The sequence below is a fragment of the Zingiber officinale genome, chromosome 1A (assembly GCF_018446385.1).
Source record: "Zingiber officinale cultivar Zhangliang chromosome 1A, Zo_v1.1, whole genome shotgun sequence".
NCBI lineage: Eukaryota > Viridiplantae > Streptophyta > Magnoliopsida > Zingiberales > Zingiberaceae > Zingiber > Zingiber officinale.
The window spans coordinates 17,911,268-17,929,254 of NC_055987.1; the positions used below are offsets into that span (position 1 = coordinate 17,911,268).

The following is a 17,987-nucleotide window of genomic DNA, read 5'->3' on the forward strand; positions in this document are numbered from 1 at the left end:
AAGTTTTGAAAAACTAACAATTCACAACCCCCTCCCCCCTTCCCTTCCCTTCCCTTCCCTTCCCTTATAGACCATTAAAAAAAACAACCCTTACTCCCATCTAAAATCTTCGCTCAATCAACTTCCCATCCACTACCCAATACACCATCTCTCCAACTTCAAGACAAGATCATATCCCTAGCACAACCTTTCCAACAGCAATAACCAACGTGAGCTGGAGCAACACCAGCACCAGAGTTAAAAAGTTCCAGACGAATGATAACCAACATCATTAGAAGTTGCATACACGGACGACTTAGTACATTTAAAGTTTTTAACAAAATGGACGACTGATTAACCAAATGCTGACTTGCAAATGATACAACCATAGAATCTTATTTCTGACAAACTCGTGGAGGGGGATATATATCAATAAGATGACTTGCTAGATCCGACAGGTTCATCCCTTCAAGCCTCTGCAAATCTGGAAATGAGATCAACAGAAACATTAAGATAGTTCAAACAAAACACTTCTGTACTTCACAACTACTCTTAACATACCCTAGCTCTGACAGCTTCAGGTGTGCTTCAGCGTAATCAGCAAAGAAAGCATCCTCATCCTGAAACGAATCATTTACAAGCGGAGCGGAGTTAGCAACTGTTTGCGGTAGAGTAGGTCCTATGGAATTGACAAATGAGACTGAAATTGCATACAGAAGCATATTTTTCCACAAGAGGCCGGAACACAGGATCAGTTAGAAGGGTCTTGTCAGAGGGTAGCTGGATAAGGCCTTCTTTCTCACCGCTCAGAAGTTCCCTGCCAGAAAATCCAATCAGTCAATAGTTCCCATAATTCCAAATTAAACAAGCTGACAGGCAAGTCGAAGAGATTATTACCAATATCCAAAATTGTGTTTGTTATTAAGCTTATGCTTCCATTGAAAAAAAAAAAATGATAATCCTAATTAGCATTATTGATTATCCCTGGGTGACCGGCCCGATTCCACGGATGTTTCCCACAACCCATCAAGATAAATCAGGAAGCACAAGCGGCGACCGACCCAGAAACCCAACATCCTTTGATTACGCCTCCCATTTGAAGGAAAAATTCCTACAAATATGTCGCAGTTCGAACCGCGGATGCCTAGGTGACAATCTGGATGTCCTACCGCGGCACCATGGCCTCGGGGGCGCTTATCCTTCCATTGAGCACCATGTAAAGCTATCTCAATAGATTGAGACTCTCCTAACTATAATATCTATTGATCATCTTAGTATATTATAATACAACCTCGATCAATTTTCTGTCTTTTTATTTGTAATTTTATTATCTATTAGAACTGGGCAAAGTTGCTCTCAAATACTAATATTTTTTATTTATCTTTTTTTAAAAAAAAATCTATGCATCCATCTTATATTCTCATCTCTGGTACATCAATTCCTACAGTCCAACACCCCAATCCATAGGTGTCATGATGACCTATAAAGTTTTCTTTTTTCCTTTTAACCTAAGAGATCTTAATCATGATAATCTGGAGGTTCTTCTTAACTATGATTGCTTAATACTAACATAAAAAGATACAAATAGAATCAACCCAATTGACCTTGATGTAAAATTACAAATATAGACAAATCATCTGTCAGACTTTCACTAGCTCAAAGATTAGTCATTGAAAATTGTGAAATCCACTATTGAAGGAAAAACTTACTTGAAGTAAGAGTTGTCAAAAATAAGAGGGTTTGATGTCCAAGCACCTTCAAAACCAGATCGCTCCTTGTGGCATCTTCCCTGTCCCAAGGAAAGTAAAAGCCACAAATTAAATGAACGAATGAACCACAATGATGATTGCAAACACAGTATGAGGACGTATGGATAGAAATATGAAATTCACCAGCGTGTGACCACCAGAGAGAGCAACAATATCCTGATCACTGAGACCCATATGCCCAAAGACATCCCGGAGATGATCAGAACCTGGAAGATGATAACAAAGATATATGAAAGTAATACGTGGGTTGATAAAAGCTTCTTATCAAGAAAACAGATGCTATCTGAGGAACAAAATGAACTTGTCCATTGACAGTTTACGGAAGGTAATACATGTAGCAACTTGAGAGTTAAACAAGACAAATTAGAGAACCTTGTCATCATATCTGAATAGGTACAATTTATTAGAATGTCTAGTGTATAGGGATAACAAGTTTTTCTGAGCATAGCTGTCTTCAAAAGTTACTACTCAAACTAGAGCCCTAGTAACAACAATGCAAAAAATTGAACTAGTAGAAAAATTGTTCTGTCCAGGGGTATGCATGCATAAAAGCAACAGACCATACCCTTTGTAGCATCAGGAAGACGACCTTCTACTGGTGGCTCTGCCTTGTCCTGGAGCAGGATAAACATAAATGTAATATGTATAAATCTGTAATACATGGCTGTAAAACAGTCAATAGTATCTCAAGAGCATTGTTCCTATAATATAACTGATCTGATTCATAGCCAAAAAACAATATCCTCGGCTTGAACAAATGTAAATATTATTGAGATCAAGTTCCTTTCCTGAATTTTAATGCTTGCACTAATTAAATAATTGTGAAAAAAAACTTTAAAAATTAAAAAATTTAAGTAGAACTAAATCTAAAACTGAATATATATAACAAAACATTTAGTGATAAGTTAATTGCATAATGTAGAAAATTCATGTTAGAAAAAGTTAATATTGGTGAGAAGAAGATATTGATGAATATTAAGTAAAAGAAATTTATAATAATTTTGTAGGTAAATATTCTTCTCACACTTAATTTTACACATAAATATTTTATTTAAAAAAAAAGCCAAATTTAATCACATTTTTATCAGCCTATATGGTTCCAATAATAATGGACAAAAATAGAAAAATTAAATTATTTCCCTATCTTATAAAAAAGAGAAATATCTATAAAACTAGAAAGTATTCGTTTTTTTATTTTCAGAAAAAATAAAAGTATTTCAGTCAATCAAGTTGTCTCACCACATTAATTAATTGTTTTCAAATTTTGAAAGTAAATTATAAAATTAAATGAGCCATTACCTCCTATTTTTGATTGTTTTTAGTCACACAAGTTGTTTTGCCAAATCAGCTTGATTCAAGAAATTAAGTTGTTTCCGAAGTAAAGCTAACCCGATATGATTTCAGAAAGTGAGGGCCGGATTTGGTCAATTACCAATTTCCTAGGTTGGGTAATTGATCCCAAAAGAGTATGAATATCTTCACAAAGTCGTATTATTACAACTGGATAAATGTTGAAGGCACCAACTAGCATAATTGGTCCCAAAAAAGAAGCATTTTTGAGATCGAGATTAATTCATATACCTCCCTTCCAGGATGGAAAGGGATCTCGGGTCCTCCAGTAACTTCAACAGCAACAACTCCAGCAAGCTGTCAATAGTAAAGCAGAAATGAGAATCACAGAGCAAGAAAAAGATCCAATAACAAATATGACAACAAGTGGAGCCGCAACGAACCTGGTAGAGGTCAGCGTAAGTCAAGATGGGAAACTGCTCTTTGATTGGTTCCAAGAGCCTCACAGCGATGTCAAGGCCGTTGTTGGCGCCATGCGAAAGCTCCTCCTTGAATCGCATAGTCCCAAACGGCCCTCCGGTCTTCGACACGACGTCATACGTCCCTGCCGAGTGCCACCTGAAACCCCCAAACCAATATTTTTAAGCTCAGACACCGATATGCTAGAAAACTTAGAAAACCTAACTAAATCGAGTGGAAGTGACCACATACGCAAGGCGGAGCATCAGCGGAGCGCAGTTCTTCTCGGCGATGAGGCCGCGGAGCTTCCTCTTCGCCTTTTCTACAGCCTTCAGGTACTCCTCGCTCACAGTAGGATACGACTTCCCCATTTCAGTAACGTAGGCGACGACGATGGCAGATCGACAACAAACGAAGGCAAGTGGTCGGCAGGCTGCTCCACTCCGCCGGTGCTAAATAGCAGGGTTTTGCTAGGAAGGGAAAGTTCCAGTAGCTTGCTGCTTACCGCCGGATTGAATGAATGTACGGTGCAGAATCAACAAAAAATGGACGGCGACGATGACTCGCGAGGGAGTTGTTGAGGAATGATCGGTAATGGCATGTTGATCGGGGGAGGCTGGCGTGTACACGAAAAGACTCTTGTACCCCTTATCGACATGTTGGTTCTTTCAATATTTTTAGGGTAATGGCGGGAAAAGGACCCGTCCAACAATTTGCTGCCCGAGAGATTATCTCGATCGATCAAGAGCGAATTTCCTTACGACGTGTGGAAAGTCATCAACGTCTCATTGCACCACACATTTGCAACCACGTGTACTGATTAAAATTCAATCGATCAGAGTTTAAATTTAGAATATTTTAAAATTTGATATTTAAAAATCTATAAATTGTATGTCAAATTTATTCGATGAATTAAAAAATTATTTATCTTCAAATTTAATTGATGCTTCTCAAATCTAACAGTTATGGGATATTTTCAAATTAGATCGGACATGGAATTGGCCAGACTAATGGATTGGCAGTTCAATTATTTCAATCAGTTGAACAGATTGACACGAAAATAATATAATAAAATAAATATTATTATAAAGCGATGTTCCTGTTCTTGAGATGCAATAAATTTAATTACAACTTTACTTTTATGTGTTAATAAAGCTCAAAACTATATTATGTTCGGCACAGCTGCAAAAGCAGCGGCAGCACTAGCTAACACTGTCCCTATACGACATCCATGCCCTGTTAACAGTTTAACGGTGTTTAATGACTATTTTAAACAACATATTAACTAATTTAAAGTTAATTATTACATATCCAAAGATCTATATGCGATGTGCGATAGTTACAGTTCGTGACATTTTGTTCCGTATTTAGTTACCATTTAACTTTTATATATAACTTGCTGTGGTGGAACGTATGAAGTAGGCTAATGTGAGGGTGGGCATGACATTGATAGCCATTGCCGGAGAAACATGAACTGGCTGCCACGGGAGGACAAGATTAGGAGGATATCCATAGCTGGACTTCAACTATAGTAAGTTGTCTATAAAAGCCAATTCAAGACTGGAAAGTTAAATCATAGTGTTCTTTGCAACGACACAGTATAATATAATATAATGGGGGTATTTGGCAGCAGACGCGATCATTCTCTCATACTATGCTAAGAAGCAAGCTTGGGTCTATGAGCAGTATGATAAGGTATTAGTAGATGGAACATAACACAAACAGAAAGCTCATTTTAAATGGCATAAATTCTATCAATCTCAGCATCTGATAACTCCGAGTTGTTCTGCCATGAGTTTGAACCGCTCCTGGATGATTTTGTCCTCTTTCTTATGGTGCGAGTGCGCTTTGACTTCACCACATAGAAAGTCATGGTACCAAGAACACCCGTCATTATTAGTCCACCAATTAACGAAACCAAAATAGCTGCCCACTTGGCGCGCCGACCCAAGACAATGTATGAAGAGGCTATAAAAGCTACTGTAGTGCAGACAGAAGCCAGCCACATAAGCTTGTTAATAATCTCCACAACACGCCTCTCCGCCTTTGTTTCTCCCCTGACAATTGTTATCTGAACCACCACCACTGCAAGTGAAGTGAACAGGGCAAGAGCATTGAAAATGAAGAAAACTCTGAAGCTGGCAGATCGCACCACTGTTGCTATCCCAGATGTATCATCAGTTCCACCAGGCACGGTGAAAATTGAAGCAAATGCAACAGTTGCAAAGAGCACAGCAACCACAGTGACGGAATTGGTTGCATTATTGATGCCTTCTCTGTGAAGCTTCCTGAGTTCCTTGGCAATGCCATGCACATTTTTGTTGGTTTTTCGGGTTTGCTCCAACTGTATATGGACATCCTTTTTAATCTCAGTTACAGTCTTCCTGAGCTCATCGCGTGGCTGATTAAGTTCATTTGCCCTGACTGCATCATAACGAGCCAACCACTCCTTTATCTCAGCTGATTCTTCTGATAGCGGGAGGCCTTCAGCAATATCAAGAGAAGTTTTATGATCCCTTGTTAGAGCATTTACATTTGTATCTGGGAGATTTAGGAGAGCCTTAACTATCTGCAGGAATTAAGAAATCTACTAATAAGTATGTCAGATAAATAGATATCAGATTGACAGAAACTGCATGTGACTGTGCATATTAATCAATTGACCACATGACAACATTTTATTCAGATGGTAGTTACGCATTCTGATTTTTCAATGGTGGCATTGGCAATTAGTATTCACATGAAAAAAAAAATCTCTATTATGCAGGAGGCATTATGCAGAATATAAGACAATGTAAATTTCTAATACTTTTAAACTTGCTGATTATTGATTTAGTTATGCAATTGAACTTCTTTTATGTAGCTGTAAAATTCGAAGGTATGAAATAATAAAGAATTTGAAAGTTCAAGATAATCTAAATTCTTAAAATCACATTTCTTTTGTTATGGGTAGAATTTAAATTGTTTAAGCTTCTAATTTGATACTCCTAGAAGTAATGGGTGAATTTATAAAATAAATTAGAACCTTCAAATAATGTCTTAGACAAATAATGAAACCCAAGAAATAGTTTGTTTTACTATATCCAGTTATTTTAATGGAGACCAAAGAACGTGGAACTACAAGAATGAAATGAAAGAACATCAGGGAGAAAAGAGGCAGAACTACCTTGCACCCCCAAACTGATATTCATAATTGTATACACAATGTTATACTTGATCAGAGGGAATTAATTAGAGGAGAACATCCTCAAACAAACACTGAATTATTACCAGAACTATTACAGTAAAAGCCAATATTGCAGAACAATCACATCAAATTTCTACATGTAAGTTGGACAATAAGAGAAGAAATGAGAATAGGTAAAAAGATTGGACAGAGCCAATTTCTTTGAAATCCCAAGAACTTAACCAGGAAGATCCATATAACATTTCCTTAGTTTATACTACATGCCCATAACCTAAGCAAACCCAGAACTACGACTGATCAAGAAATTGTTAACCAGCTGAAGTAAAATACCAGTAAGAGATTAGTTTCCTTCATGGAATATACGAACACTTTTACAAAAAAATGTTATGAAATGCCAACTAACATAGCTTTTCTATTATTAATATGGACCAATTGCTCAGCTTAATTTCACCACAAGAGGAAAAGCTAGGTTACTCAATGGTTATGGATAAACTAACTTTGAAGGCAAAATTTTCATCAAGCACCCATGAGAACCTTCAGTTGGACGACCTTCATTGCTTGAAGAAGCATAAAGATCAATTAATTAAAGATGAAATAAACACACTTAAGCACCTTGAATTCAAACCAAAATATTCAGGCTCATTGAGACCAATTCCATAAAAACACCAGAAGGAAACACAACTATGGATTACACATGAGAGCATAACACGCTGACTTTTTCGAAAGGAAAAAAAAGCATAACACACTGGTAAGAAATACCTCTGGTCGTTTTTTTCTTGTCGCCACATGTAAAGCTGTGTTACCGGCTCTGTCAGGTAGCATCACTATGGCTGCATCAGCATCCACAAGGGCATCAACAACCTCACAATTTGTTCCTTTGACTGCCATGTGCAGAGCAGTTTGCCCCTTTTTATCAGTCCTCCTAGCAAGCTGTGGATCCTTCTGGAGCAGTGCTTTTACAATTTCAACATGCCCTTGCCGGGCAGCAAAATGCAAAGCATTTTTTCCATTAGATTTTGACAATTCAATCAAGCTTTCATCTTGTTCTAGCAGCATGTTCACAATTTCAGTGTGACCTCTTATTGCTGCAGTTATAAGGGGAGTCACATTTGACTGACCAAATGTCTTGATGAGGTTTGGATCATGATCTAGAAGTACCTTGACAATTTCTGTAGACATATAGTTAGTAATATCTCAGCCATGTAAAAGATTGAGACATAAAATTGTTGAAGGAAATGTTGGATAGCAAGATTTAAAAAGAATATGCAGACAGCATCAAGTCAAGATACTGCATAGCTAAAAAAACATGATAATTTTCAACAATAATATACAATATCCTAGCAAAAAAAAGTACGACTTTGTGTCTCTTAATTCTTAAATTATACATCAACTTCAGAGATCAATATAAACTAAAATTACCTTTATCATTTAATAATTATATAAATCATTCTAAGCAATTCATGATTTCATATAAATATTTTGTTTCTTAATCTAATTAACAAATAAAATGCCAAACTTCTAACATGTACCAATCTTCTAACGTATATAAAAGTTCATAATAATATTTTGTTTATTAATTATAATTAATACATGTTAATCAACCTTCACAATCCATACAATAGATGGTTTACATGTTGGCCTTCGTAATATATAAAATTGTTTGGTGTTTATTTATTTGCCAAAACCAGTTTAGTCTAGCCCAATATGACTCTAACAAGTTATAAATTCATTTAGCTAGATGATCCCTATGTGGCCTATGTGGATGGCGTTTAAGCTCTCACTAAATTAACTTATGTAGTTGCACAAGTGAGTTTAATAGAGGCTTTTCAAAACAATGCTTAAAAGCAACTAACTATATCTCAAAAAATTTGATAACCAAAATCATGGTGTGACGGTGCTCATTTGGCACAAATTTGAGATCTTTAAGCCTAACAAACACTTTTGGCTAACAACCATAAAACACTTTTGCCAAAAGTGCTTAAAGTCCCTAAAAGGCTCCAAATCTAGAAAAATGAACATTAATGGATTAAGAAGACCACTAGGAGTGCAATGGTGCCAATTTAGAACAAATTGAGAACCTTTAGAGTCATTAAACATTTTTGTACAAAAGTAGATTAAATATTTGATGGTTTTAGGGGAATATTAACCGTGCTTATTTGGCACAAATATGATACCTTTAGGGCCACTAAACACTTTTTTTCCAAGAGTCATCAAACACTTTTAATGAAAGTACTTGATAGCCCTAAAGAACTCTAAATCCGGAAAAAAGAATATGGATGAACTTAGGGGGCAATCATAATATCTAAAACTCGAGGGAAGACTCTTGTAATAATGCTCATTTAGCAAGAATCTAAGACCTTTAAAGCCATCAAGTACTTTTGCCTGAGGGCTATCAAGAACTTTTGCCAAAGTGTTTAATAACTCAAGAGACTATCAAGAGTGCAACAATGCCAACTTGGACCATCGAGAACTTTTGCTTAAAAGTGTTTGATGGCCCTAAAGAGCTCAAAATCTTTTTTGAAAAAGACATATGCAGACTCAAGGAACCCTTAGGAGTGTAGTGACGTCGAACTGACACAAATACAAGATCTTTAAGGTCACAAACACTTTTAGGCAAAGTAGGGAGCACCTTTTGGATAATAAAGTACATCTAAAACTTAAAGAAAATTTTTACAAAATGATAGTTAAACCTGCTATGCTATATGGAGTTAAATGTTAGTCTATGACTCAAGCACATGAGCAGAAGATGAGAGTTGCAAAGATGATGATGTTAAGGTGAATGTGTGGGCATACGAAGATGGAGGGAAAACTCCGAGAGACACAGATAGTACAGACATGTACTTAGACGACTAATAAATACTCCAGTTAGACGATGTGAAACTATAACAAATATGCACATCAAACCAAGAAGAGGAAGATAACAAAAAAAAGGCATGATTAGTTACAATAAAACAAGATAAAATTTATTTAAATATAGATGATGATATAGTAAGGAATAAAACCCAATGACGTAGAAAGATTTATATAGCAGACCCCACCTAGTGAGATAAAGATTGATTGTTGTTGTTGTTTTGGGAGCACCTTCTGGTTATTTATAAAGTTGGTTGTGCCTTTCAATAACTCGCCGTAAAAAAATAAATAAATTAGGACTTTATTTTTTCTCTATCAAAGCAGAGGAACAGCAACCAAGAAAGACCTGCATTATCGAGATACGAGAAGTACCAATTGTAAGGTAAAGATCAGTAAGTAGAAGATTGAGAAAAAAAATCATCTTTTTGATTTAAATCAATTGAGATGGTGGCCTGGTGCTTGCTAAGCAAAACTAAGAAAACAACAAAATGAATAAGCACTAAAGATTGAAGTCACAGACTCACAGAAATAGTTTGGTTGCCTTAACCACTGTAAATATCTTAGCTGGTTAAAGAGGACTAGTGGATAAAATACAATATTACTGTTTTTCCTACTAAAAACCTCAGCATTTTCTTGACCATAATAACACTCTAAGGTGTCAGCTCTTCTCCATATTCTCAAAGCAAGCATCTATAGCTTCAACATCATCATGAGAACTCAAAAGCAGAAAATAGCCTAAAGTTATAGACATAGAAGTATATTAATTAAAAATTTAGTCAACAATATCAGCAGTTTCAATGCTCCAAAGCTCACCTCTAAAAGTCATTCAATTTGGACTGGTACAGTGAAAATTAGAACTAATGCTCAACCTAAGTGTTCATTGTCAACCACAATAGCTTTACTTTCAATTTCAAAAGATATTGAAGGCCGTTATTGATGGCTTCTCATTATGATATGGTACCAAGAATACCTTGTTTCCCTTCTCTTACAGCCACATGGAGAGCATCAAAGCCCACTCTGTTCTTCCTGGAGAGGCTCTCCCGATCCGAATACTTCAACAGCTCAACAACAATATCAAGAAAACCCTTCTCGGCAGCGATGAAAAGTGCAGTCTCCTCTACTTCGTTCACTTCGTTCACCATTGCGGCGCGTATTTCAGCCACTTCGGCGTCGAACTCAGCCGCGCCCTCCTCCCCCGTTATCTGGGCATCAATCTCGCGGAGAATCTGCCTGACCGCGGCAAGGTCTCCGCGATGGGCCGCGAGGTGGATCTCCGTGTCGTTGTGTCGGCCTGTCACCTGCTTCACATACTTCTTCTTCCCCACTGGGTCCACTCGCTTCCCCGAGTTCGACAGTACCAGCGCTGGAGCCGTCGTGGGGGACGCCGCCGACGAGGAAGCCTGGTCCATCCGCTTACCGGAACTCGATAGGACCAACACCGGGAATCCCGTCGGAGACCCCGTCGCCGATGCAGCATGGTCAATTCGCTTCCCGGAGTTGGACAGCACCAAGGCTGGAACAGGCGGGGGTGCCGTCGTCAGAGAGCTGGAATTGACGCTGGAAGATTCCAACTCGATCTCCTTCTCTCCTGATTAGCCAAATATTGAGTAAAACACCGACCGAAATCAGAAGGGCCAAGAGAATCAAGACACAATAACCACAAAAGGTGGCACCTTCTTCGTGTTGCGGGACCATCCTCCACTTCTTCTTCTTCCTCTTCTGCTTCTTCCGGTGGAGTCTCAGCGGTCTGCGTTAAGAAGTGAACGCATCGAATATTTTCTTAGGGCGAGTGGATTGCCGGCGATGGTGAGAGAGGAACAGAAGATGACAGACGCCACACAATTACGCGAGGCAAACAACAAGGATCCTCTTCAACCATGCTCTTGTTTCAAATGTTACAATTCCAATTATGGCTCAACCATAGGTGGGGGCAACCAGTTTTGTTCTCGTGGAGCCTATGTGAGTGGAATTGCAAGTGATGTAGGTAGTGTGTTTTGAAGCGCGATTTAGTTCGCGTTGGGCTGGAGAAGGGATCAATGCGGGCAATAATTAGGTCATTGACGTGACACATCACTTTTCGATTATAAATGGTAATTGCGTGCTTGTTCAAAAAATGAGATATTAATGCAAGGTGGGCTTTGGACTAAGCCAGCCCATGGGTCACCATTTTTGGGTTATTATTTTATGAATTATGAGTTTCTTCCAATTGATTATTTTGTAGATTGTTTCTATTTGTTTTTAATAGTTTGATTTTGCACGATTGTGTTGTTATTGTTAATTTGTTATCATGCTTGTCTAATAAGCATCTCACTCCATGAAATATGTTGGGGCTAAAGATTTGTCTTATGTTTGGATTTGATCGTGTCTTTTTGATATGTTAGTCAAATGATTTAAGTTAGATATGTTTTCATATATGTATGGATATATGTTGACATGTTAGTTAAATTATTTAAGTTGGTATGATTTAAATCATGCACTGCAGAGTTAATTATAGAGATAAATCTGAGACTGTTACTTTCTAGAGAGATCTCTATTACACATTTTATTTAAAGTATAGGTGCCATGTATTTGTACGTATACATGGCCCAGCAATATCGACAATCCTGGGTTAGAATGGGCTTTTTACTCTCCATATGCCTTATTGATGGGACGATCTCAGATGCATTTGGCTATTGTAATGTTTACTTGGTGAATTCCATGACCGCCCAGCCGGCAACAATTCTGCGAGGTAGCTCGAATCCTCTGAATCCAGCCTCCATTGCCAGGGCCTTGAACTCTTTCTCTGATCGCTCCTTTCCACCGAGGCAGCACGCCATCATGGCCAAGTCCATTTGGAACACCGCTTGAGCCTCTACAGTCTGTGCTGGTAGCTCCGGAAGCAGACACTCCGCCACGATAACCTTCCCGTTCTGTGCCAATGCCTCCCGACAATTCTTCAGGATCTTCACGCAGTGCTCGTCGCTCCAATCGTGAAGTATCCACTGCATGCAAATTAATTAACATGCTCTCAATAAACTTGTTCTAGATCTCTCGTGAAAAATAAATAAATAAAATTTCATAATATAATTCAAGACCTTCATAAAGATGGCATCCCCACTCGGAATAGCTTCAAACATATCTCCGCTCACATGTTGCACTCCTGCCGCGAAATTTAAACAAAGGAAAATATATGGGCTTAATTAATTAGTTTTAAACTGATTTGGGTTTTTTCTAATAACTACATTAAGCCTGACCTGGGATTGGTGGTGCTTGAGAGATGACATGGGGGACGTCGAAGTTGATGCCCCTGATATGAGGATGCTCGGAGGTGATCATGCGGAGGGTGGCGCCGGCGTTTCCCCCGACGTCGACGAGCACATTGACATCGTCGAAGCCGTGGTAGACCTGGAGCAATTGCTCCATGAAGACGACAGAATAGCCGCACATGGCATCGTTGAACACCTTGTTCAATCGAGCATCGGAGCCCAAGTGCTCGAACGTTAACATTCCGAGCGCGTTCTGCACCGGTAAGCCACCGTGCAGCACTGAATCCTTCATTTGATCCCTGATATATTTAATATCATTTTACTATGATCTTATGATGGAAGCTACGGTAAGCCACCAACTGTTGTACATATGTATTTATTGGCTTAAAAAACAATTATGATAAAATCACTAGAAAAATTATATAAAGAATTATAAAAAAAAAAGATATTATCTTAACATATATTAAATTAAGAATATGTACGAAAATATAAGGTTGATATTAAAATTTCATACAGATTAATTGAAGTATTTTTCAATTAAAATATAATTATATTAAAGATTAATTCTAAGCTCATATCTTTTTACACAATTATACACGAATTCACTAAACAGATTCAAAATACAATACCGTGTATATATTATTTGTAGATGATATTGTTTGAGTAGATGAGATACGTGAAGAAGTAAATGTTAAATTAGAATCTTGATGAGAAACATTAGAAATGAAAGATTTTATACTTAGTAGAGTAAAGACAAAATATATAAAATTTTAGTTTAACAATATTAGACGTATTAAGACAATTGTTAAGATAGGAGATGACGAGTTGTCTGAAACTGAGGGTTTTAAGTATTTATGATGATTTTTTCCAAACTGATGGTGGGATTGAGAAAGATGTCTTATATAGAATACAAACAAGATGGTTAAATGGGAGAGAGTGTCAGATGTTCTATGTAATCGTAAAATACCTCTAAACTTAAAGGAAAATCCTATAAAATGATGATTAGAACTTCTATGTTATGTGATGCTACATGTTTAACTATGACTTAGCACATGTGCAAAAGATGAGAGTAGCAGAGATGAGAATGTTACGGTGGATCCATCGACATATGAGAATGGACAGAATAAGAAATGAGTGCATTAAAAAGAAAGTCAAAATTACATCTATTGAGGGAAAACTCCAAGACACATTTAAGATTATACATACATATACGATCGATAAATGCTCCAGTTAAACAATGTGAAATTATAACAAATATGCACATTAAATTATTTAAAATAAAACTTTATCAACAACAATAAAATAAAATTTATTTAATTAAAGATGATGATATAATATGAGATATAGTTCAATGATGTAAAATAATTCATATAGTCAACCCCATCTACTGAGATAAGATTTGGTTATTGTTGTTATTATAATTAAGAGTTTTAATTCGGATGAATATGATCAGATTCGGAAAATTTTATTATATAAAAATCCCAAAACTCGAATTCCCAAAATCCGTAAACCAGAACTTGACCTTAATACAACCCAAAATCCCAACCTTTCAATTTGAACTTATCCCAAATTTGAAAACTTTAAATCCGAATCTGATTTTTTTCATATCGACGAATAGTTGGATTGAATTCATTTTTAATACCCTAACTATGATCCAACTGTGTAAATTATAACTATATATATACTTTGATATTAATTATTACCATATAGCCACCGTAACCCTGTCCTGGCTGAGCAGAGCCAAGTTAGCCATCGAAGACGCGCCGTCGTCCCCATTCTTGACCAAGTACTTGGTGACGGGCGCGGCGCTATACTTCCTCGAGCCGGTCGCTTCAGTGGTGCAGGTGACGACGCCGTAGGAGGCGAGCAGGCGGAGCAAGCGATCGACCATATCTGCAGCCTCCAGGTTGTCGGCGGCGGCGGGCAGCTGGGCGACGATTTGTGCGGGGTACAAGGCGGCGGCGGGGGACTCGGCTTCGGCGATGACGTCGAGGAGGCGAAGTTCGATGGCGGTCTTGATGGTGAAGGGGAAGATGGTGCTGCTACAAATCTGCAACGCGTGAGCGCATGGCGCCTCCTTGTCCATGTTGATCAAGCTGCAGTGCGAAAGTGGATCGAGCTTAATCGATTGACTGGAGCTTGCAGAATAACATAACAGAGTTAATGTAGTCAATATTTATAGAGAATATTTGGGCTAAATTAATTAAGACTAGACTCCCCATTATGCACGGTATCGCAATTAAATTCCTTTCATTGTCAGGATTTTAAGTACGAGGTGTGTGTGTGTGTGTTTTTTTTTTTTTGGTGTGATACTATATATTCAAGATTAATTTATCACTAAATTAAATAATTAAATGCATTACTTTGTTATTTCAAAATAATATAAACTATTTTTCTTATAGCTATAAGTTTTTTTTTGCATGTCAACTTACATCTTTATATTTGACATAACAATAGTTAATTTGTATTTCCCTTGTCTAAAACACTAAGATCATGTCTCTTAGAAAAACAAATATTGACAATTTGTTATTTCTTGACGGCGAGCACTTGCAAAAAATTTAAGGTTTAGAATTAATTTCCTATTAATATGGCCTAATTAAAAACTAATTAATTAAAGAGATGTCTGGTAGTAAATACATTAAATATGGGGAAGAATAAAAAGGTTCATTATGTCTAAATGTAGGCCATACGCTACCTTAATTATTGTTCACATTAATATTAAGGGAAAAAAATGGTGCATGATTAATAATCAGGATGTTTTGGTGGTCTCCAATATAATTTACAAGTTTGGTAGAATGGTCATTTAGAATCCATTTCCTATTAATATGGCATAATTAAAAACTAATTAATTAAAGAGATGTCCGGTAGTAAATACATTAAATACGGGGAAGAATATAATAAAATAGTTCATTATATCTAAGTGGAGGCCTAACGCTACCTTAATTATATCTAGGGAAAAAAATGGTGCATGCATTAATGAGGATGTTTTGGTGGTCTCCAATAGATTTTAAACTTCGGTAGAAAGATCAAGAATGGTTATTTAATTCTGACGCTGGTGCCGTTCTTATATAAATTGCAAAAAACGAAGGAAACAAAAAAAATAATATTGCGTGGAATTTTAGACGTCCACCACTAAAAAATATCATCAACGGAAATTTAATTAGCAACGAAATTAAAAACCTAAATTCTCTTCAATTAGCGTGGAATTAAATTCAATTGCGTGGAATTAAAAAAAAAATCATCAATTAGCATGGAATTAGTTAAATTCAATTGTGTGGAACTACCGTGGAATTAGCTAAATTCAATTGCGTGGAACTAGCGTGGAATTACTTGGAATTAACATGGAATTAGCTAAATTCAATCGTTAGCGACTCAATCCTATGACAAGCCCTAACTCCTAGCTCCGCGCTAACGACTTAGCCTTATGACATACCCAGAACTCCAAGCCCCGCACTAACAACCCAGTCTTATGACATACTTGGATTCTTATCCTTGGCCTAATGACTTAGCCCTACCACAAGTGGAGACGCTTAATCTCAAGTTAGAGACTTCATCCCATAACGGGTTGAGCGCTTCTTTTTCAATGACCTTCGGTTGTATCATCCACTACTTAACACCCCTCGGTGTAAACATGTTAAAGGAAGGCAATTAGGTTGATTAATCAAGGGATCGGTCGTTCCTTACTTAAACTCTTTTGGAAAGATCATCACCTCAGTCACTACCTCACCCGCGCATCACTCAGAAACACAATGAAGGTACACATTCAACACATGAAACATGATATGACTGGAAAAATACATAATTTTACATCTAAATTTTAAAACAGAAGCAACACAAAGATAACTGTAAAAAAAAAAGACAACTAGCAGTGGAGTCAGCATTGGAGATGGGAAGCACTCTCAGTCATCCTTCTCTAAGTCGGGCAGATAGTCCAAGACTTTCTTCAAGTTTAAGAACAATAGATCGCTCTCCCTTGAAATAAGCTTTGACCGAATAAATTGGCAGATGATGCCTTCAAGTTCGTGCTTGAGCATGTTGTTTGTCCTCCGCCTGAGCAGGCCATGGAAATCTTCATATGCCAAAAAAACCTTCTTTTGATCTTATTAGCAGTTTTCTTCACAAGCTTGGTAGTCAACCGACATGATCTTGGCAATCTCCAACTCAGAGGCAAGCCTTACTCCTTGCCCCTTTTCCTTATCCAACTGCAGCTCCAATCTTTCCTTAGCCAAGGTTTTGGCGCAGAGATCAAATTGAAGTTGCAACTACTGACCCTCCAAAGTGGTCAGTTTCACCTCCTGTAAGGTCAGCTTGTATTGGGCTCAGAGTAGCTCCTCTTCGGCTTGTTTGTCTAACTCCTGTGAAGCTTGGGCCTATTTGGTCATCTCCTTCGAAGCTCGTGTAGCAACTTGGGCCTGAATTATCTCACACTTTAGCCCATGAGCCCTGTCTGAATGCGTCTTATCCCTTTTGCATCACATCTACATCTTGGTCGCAGCCTTCTCCCTTGCCAATTGAGTCATTGCCTCCTCAACCTTTACAAAGCCTACACAACTTGGCCTCTCGACGAGGCCGACTGAGTTGGATGGTTTTTTAATTCAATTATCTGATCTCCATCCTTTTGTGTTGTTTAACCAAATAGAGAAGCCGAGTGTGCAACCCTTTATGCTCCACTTCAGACTGCACAAGCTGTTGGTGCAGTTAGCACCAATGGTCAAATGTAAGTTTTGATAAATGATAAATAGATTAAAGTTAGATGTGGTGTGACCTAACTTTGGTACCAAGTGTACAAAACTTAATGGGTTGGGAGGACCTGACATTAAGCTAAAATTTAGCTAGGTCCGTTGGACCTGATAGCTGATGGGAAGTCCAGATACGTCAAGAAGTGACCCAATATCTGGTAGAAAGTCCGATTGAGTCCTCGGGACCTAACAGTCGACCGAAATCTAGTTGGGTCTACAAACCATGACTAGATTCTGGTATGGACAAATAGGATCTAATTAATAATGATTTTCTATATTATGGTAACCTTATTTTGTTGGGTACACTTTGCTTTTGGACTAACATATTTTGTAGGACTAAAGGAGCAAAAATCAACTTCGGATGAATAATGTCTGAGGTGTCTTAGAGCTGTCTGGAGGCACCTCGGAGCAGGCTTGAAAGAGCCTTGGACTCGTTGGAGGTGTCCTCAAGGAGATAAAGTGTTGGTGT

General features: G+C 37.6%; 3 protein-coding genes across 3 annotated transcripts; all 3 read right to left on the reverse strand.

Annotated features, from left to right (window-relative positions):
* Nucleotides 1-237: 237 nt before the first annotated feature.
* On the reverse strand, nt 238-3,944 carry LOC122019986 (L-ascorbate peroxidase, cytosolic-like). Its single transcript, XM_042577665.1, has 9 exons — nt 3,750-3,944; nt 3,482-3,656; nt 3,330-3,395; nt 2,314-2,362; nt 1,872-1,954; nt 1,689-1,768; nt 694-796; nt 541-599; nt 238-463 (listed from the first exon to the last, which is right to left on the reverse strand). The coding sequence occupies exons 1-9, from the start codon at nt 3,866-3,868 to the stop codon at nt 448-450; spliced, it is 750 nt and encodes a 249-aa protein (XP_042433599.1). The 5' UTR covers nt 3,869-3,944; the 3' UTR covers nt 238-447.
* A 1,069-nt stretch (nt 3,945-5,013) lies between these two features.
* On the reverse strand, nt 5,014-11,436 carry LOC122019970 (ankyrin repeat-containing protein ITN1-like). Its single transcript, XM_042577642.1, has 4 exons — nt 11,208-11,436; nt 10,505-11,122; nt 7,444-7,853; nt 5,014-6,066 (listed from the first exon to the last, which is right to left on the reverse strand). Exons 1-4 carry the CDS (start codon nt 11,227-11,229, stop codon nt 5,233-5,235), a joined length of 1,884 nt encoding a protein of 627 aa, XP_042433576.1. The 5' UTR covers nt 11,230-11,436; the 3' UTR covers nt 5,014-5,232.
* Nucleotides 11,437-12,018: 582 nt separating this feature from the next.
* LOC122019978 (caffeic acid 3-O-methyltransferase-like) lies at nt 12,019-14,924 on the reverse strand. The gene is made up of 4 exons (XM_042577652.1): nt 14,483-14,924; nt 12,768-13,078; nt 12,609-12,673; nt 12,019-12,515 (listed from the first exon to the last, which is right to left on the reverse strand). The coding sequence occupies exons 1-4, from the start codon at nt 14,863-14,865 to the stop codon at nt 12,216-12,218; spliced, it is 1,059 nt and encodes a 352-aa protein (XP_042433586.1). The 5' UTR covers nt 14,866-14,924; the 3' UTR covers nt 12,019-12,215.
* Between the last annotated feature and the right edge of the window lie 3,063 nt (nt 14,925-17,987).

Coding starts and splice junctions, on each gene's coding strand:
- LOC122019986 (XM_042577665.1), bottom strand. CDS start 3,868: ATGGGGAAGTCGTATCCTACTGTGAGCGAGGAGTACCTGAAGGCTGTA. Junction 2,363..3,329: donor CTTTCCATCCTGGAAGGGAG/GTATATGAATTA, acceptor ATCCTGCTCCAG/GACAAGGCAGAGCCACCAGT. Junction 797..1,688: donor TTTGACAACTCTTACTTCAA/GTAAGTTTTTCC, acceptor ATTTTCTGGCAG/GGAACTTCTGAGCGGTGAGA.
- LOC122019970 (XM_042577642.1), bottom strand. CDS start 11,229: ATGGTCCCGCAACACGAAGAAG. Junction 7,854..10,504: donor TGTAAGAGAAGGGAAACAAG/GTATTCTTGGTA, acceptor ATATGTCTACAG/AAATTGTCAAGGTACTTCTA. Junction 6,067..7,443: donor CAAGAAAAAAACGACCAGAG/GTATTTCTTACC, acceptor TAATTCCTGCAG/ATAGTTAAGGCTCTCCTAAA.
- LOC122019978 (XM_042577652.1), bottom strand. CDS start 14,865: ATGGACAAGGAGGCGCCATGCGCTCACGCGTTGCAGATTTGTAGCAGC. Junction 13,079..14,482: donor AGGGTTACGGTGGCTATATG/GTAATAATTAAT, acceptor TAAATATATCAG/GGATCAAATGAAGGATTCAG. Junction 12,674..12,767: donor TCAAGCACCACCAATCCCAG/GTCAGGCTTAAT, acceptor ATTTCGCGGCAG/GAGTGCAACATGTGAGCGGA.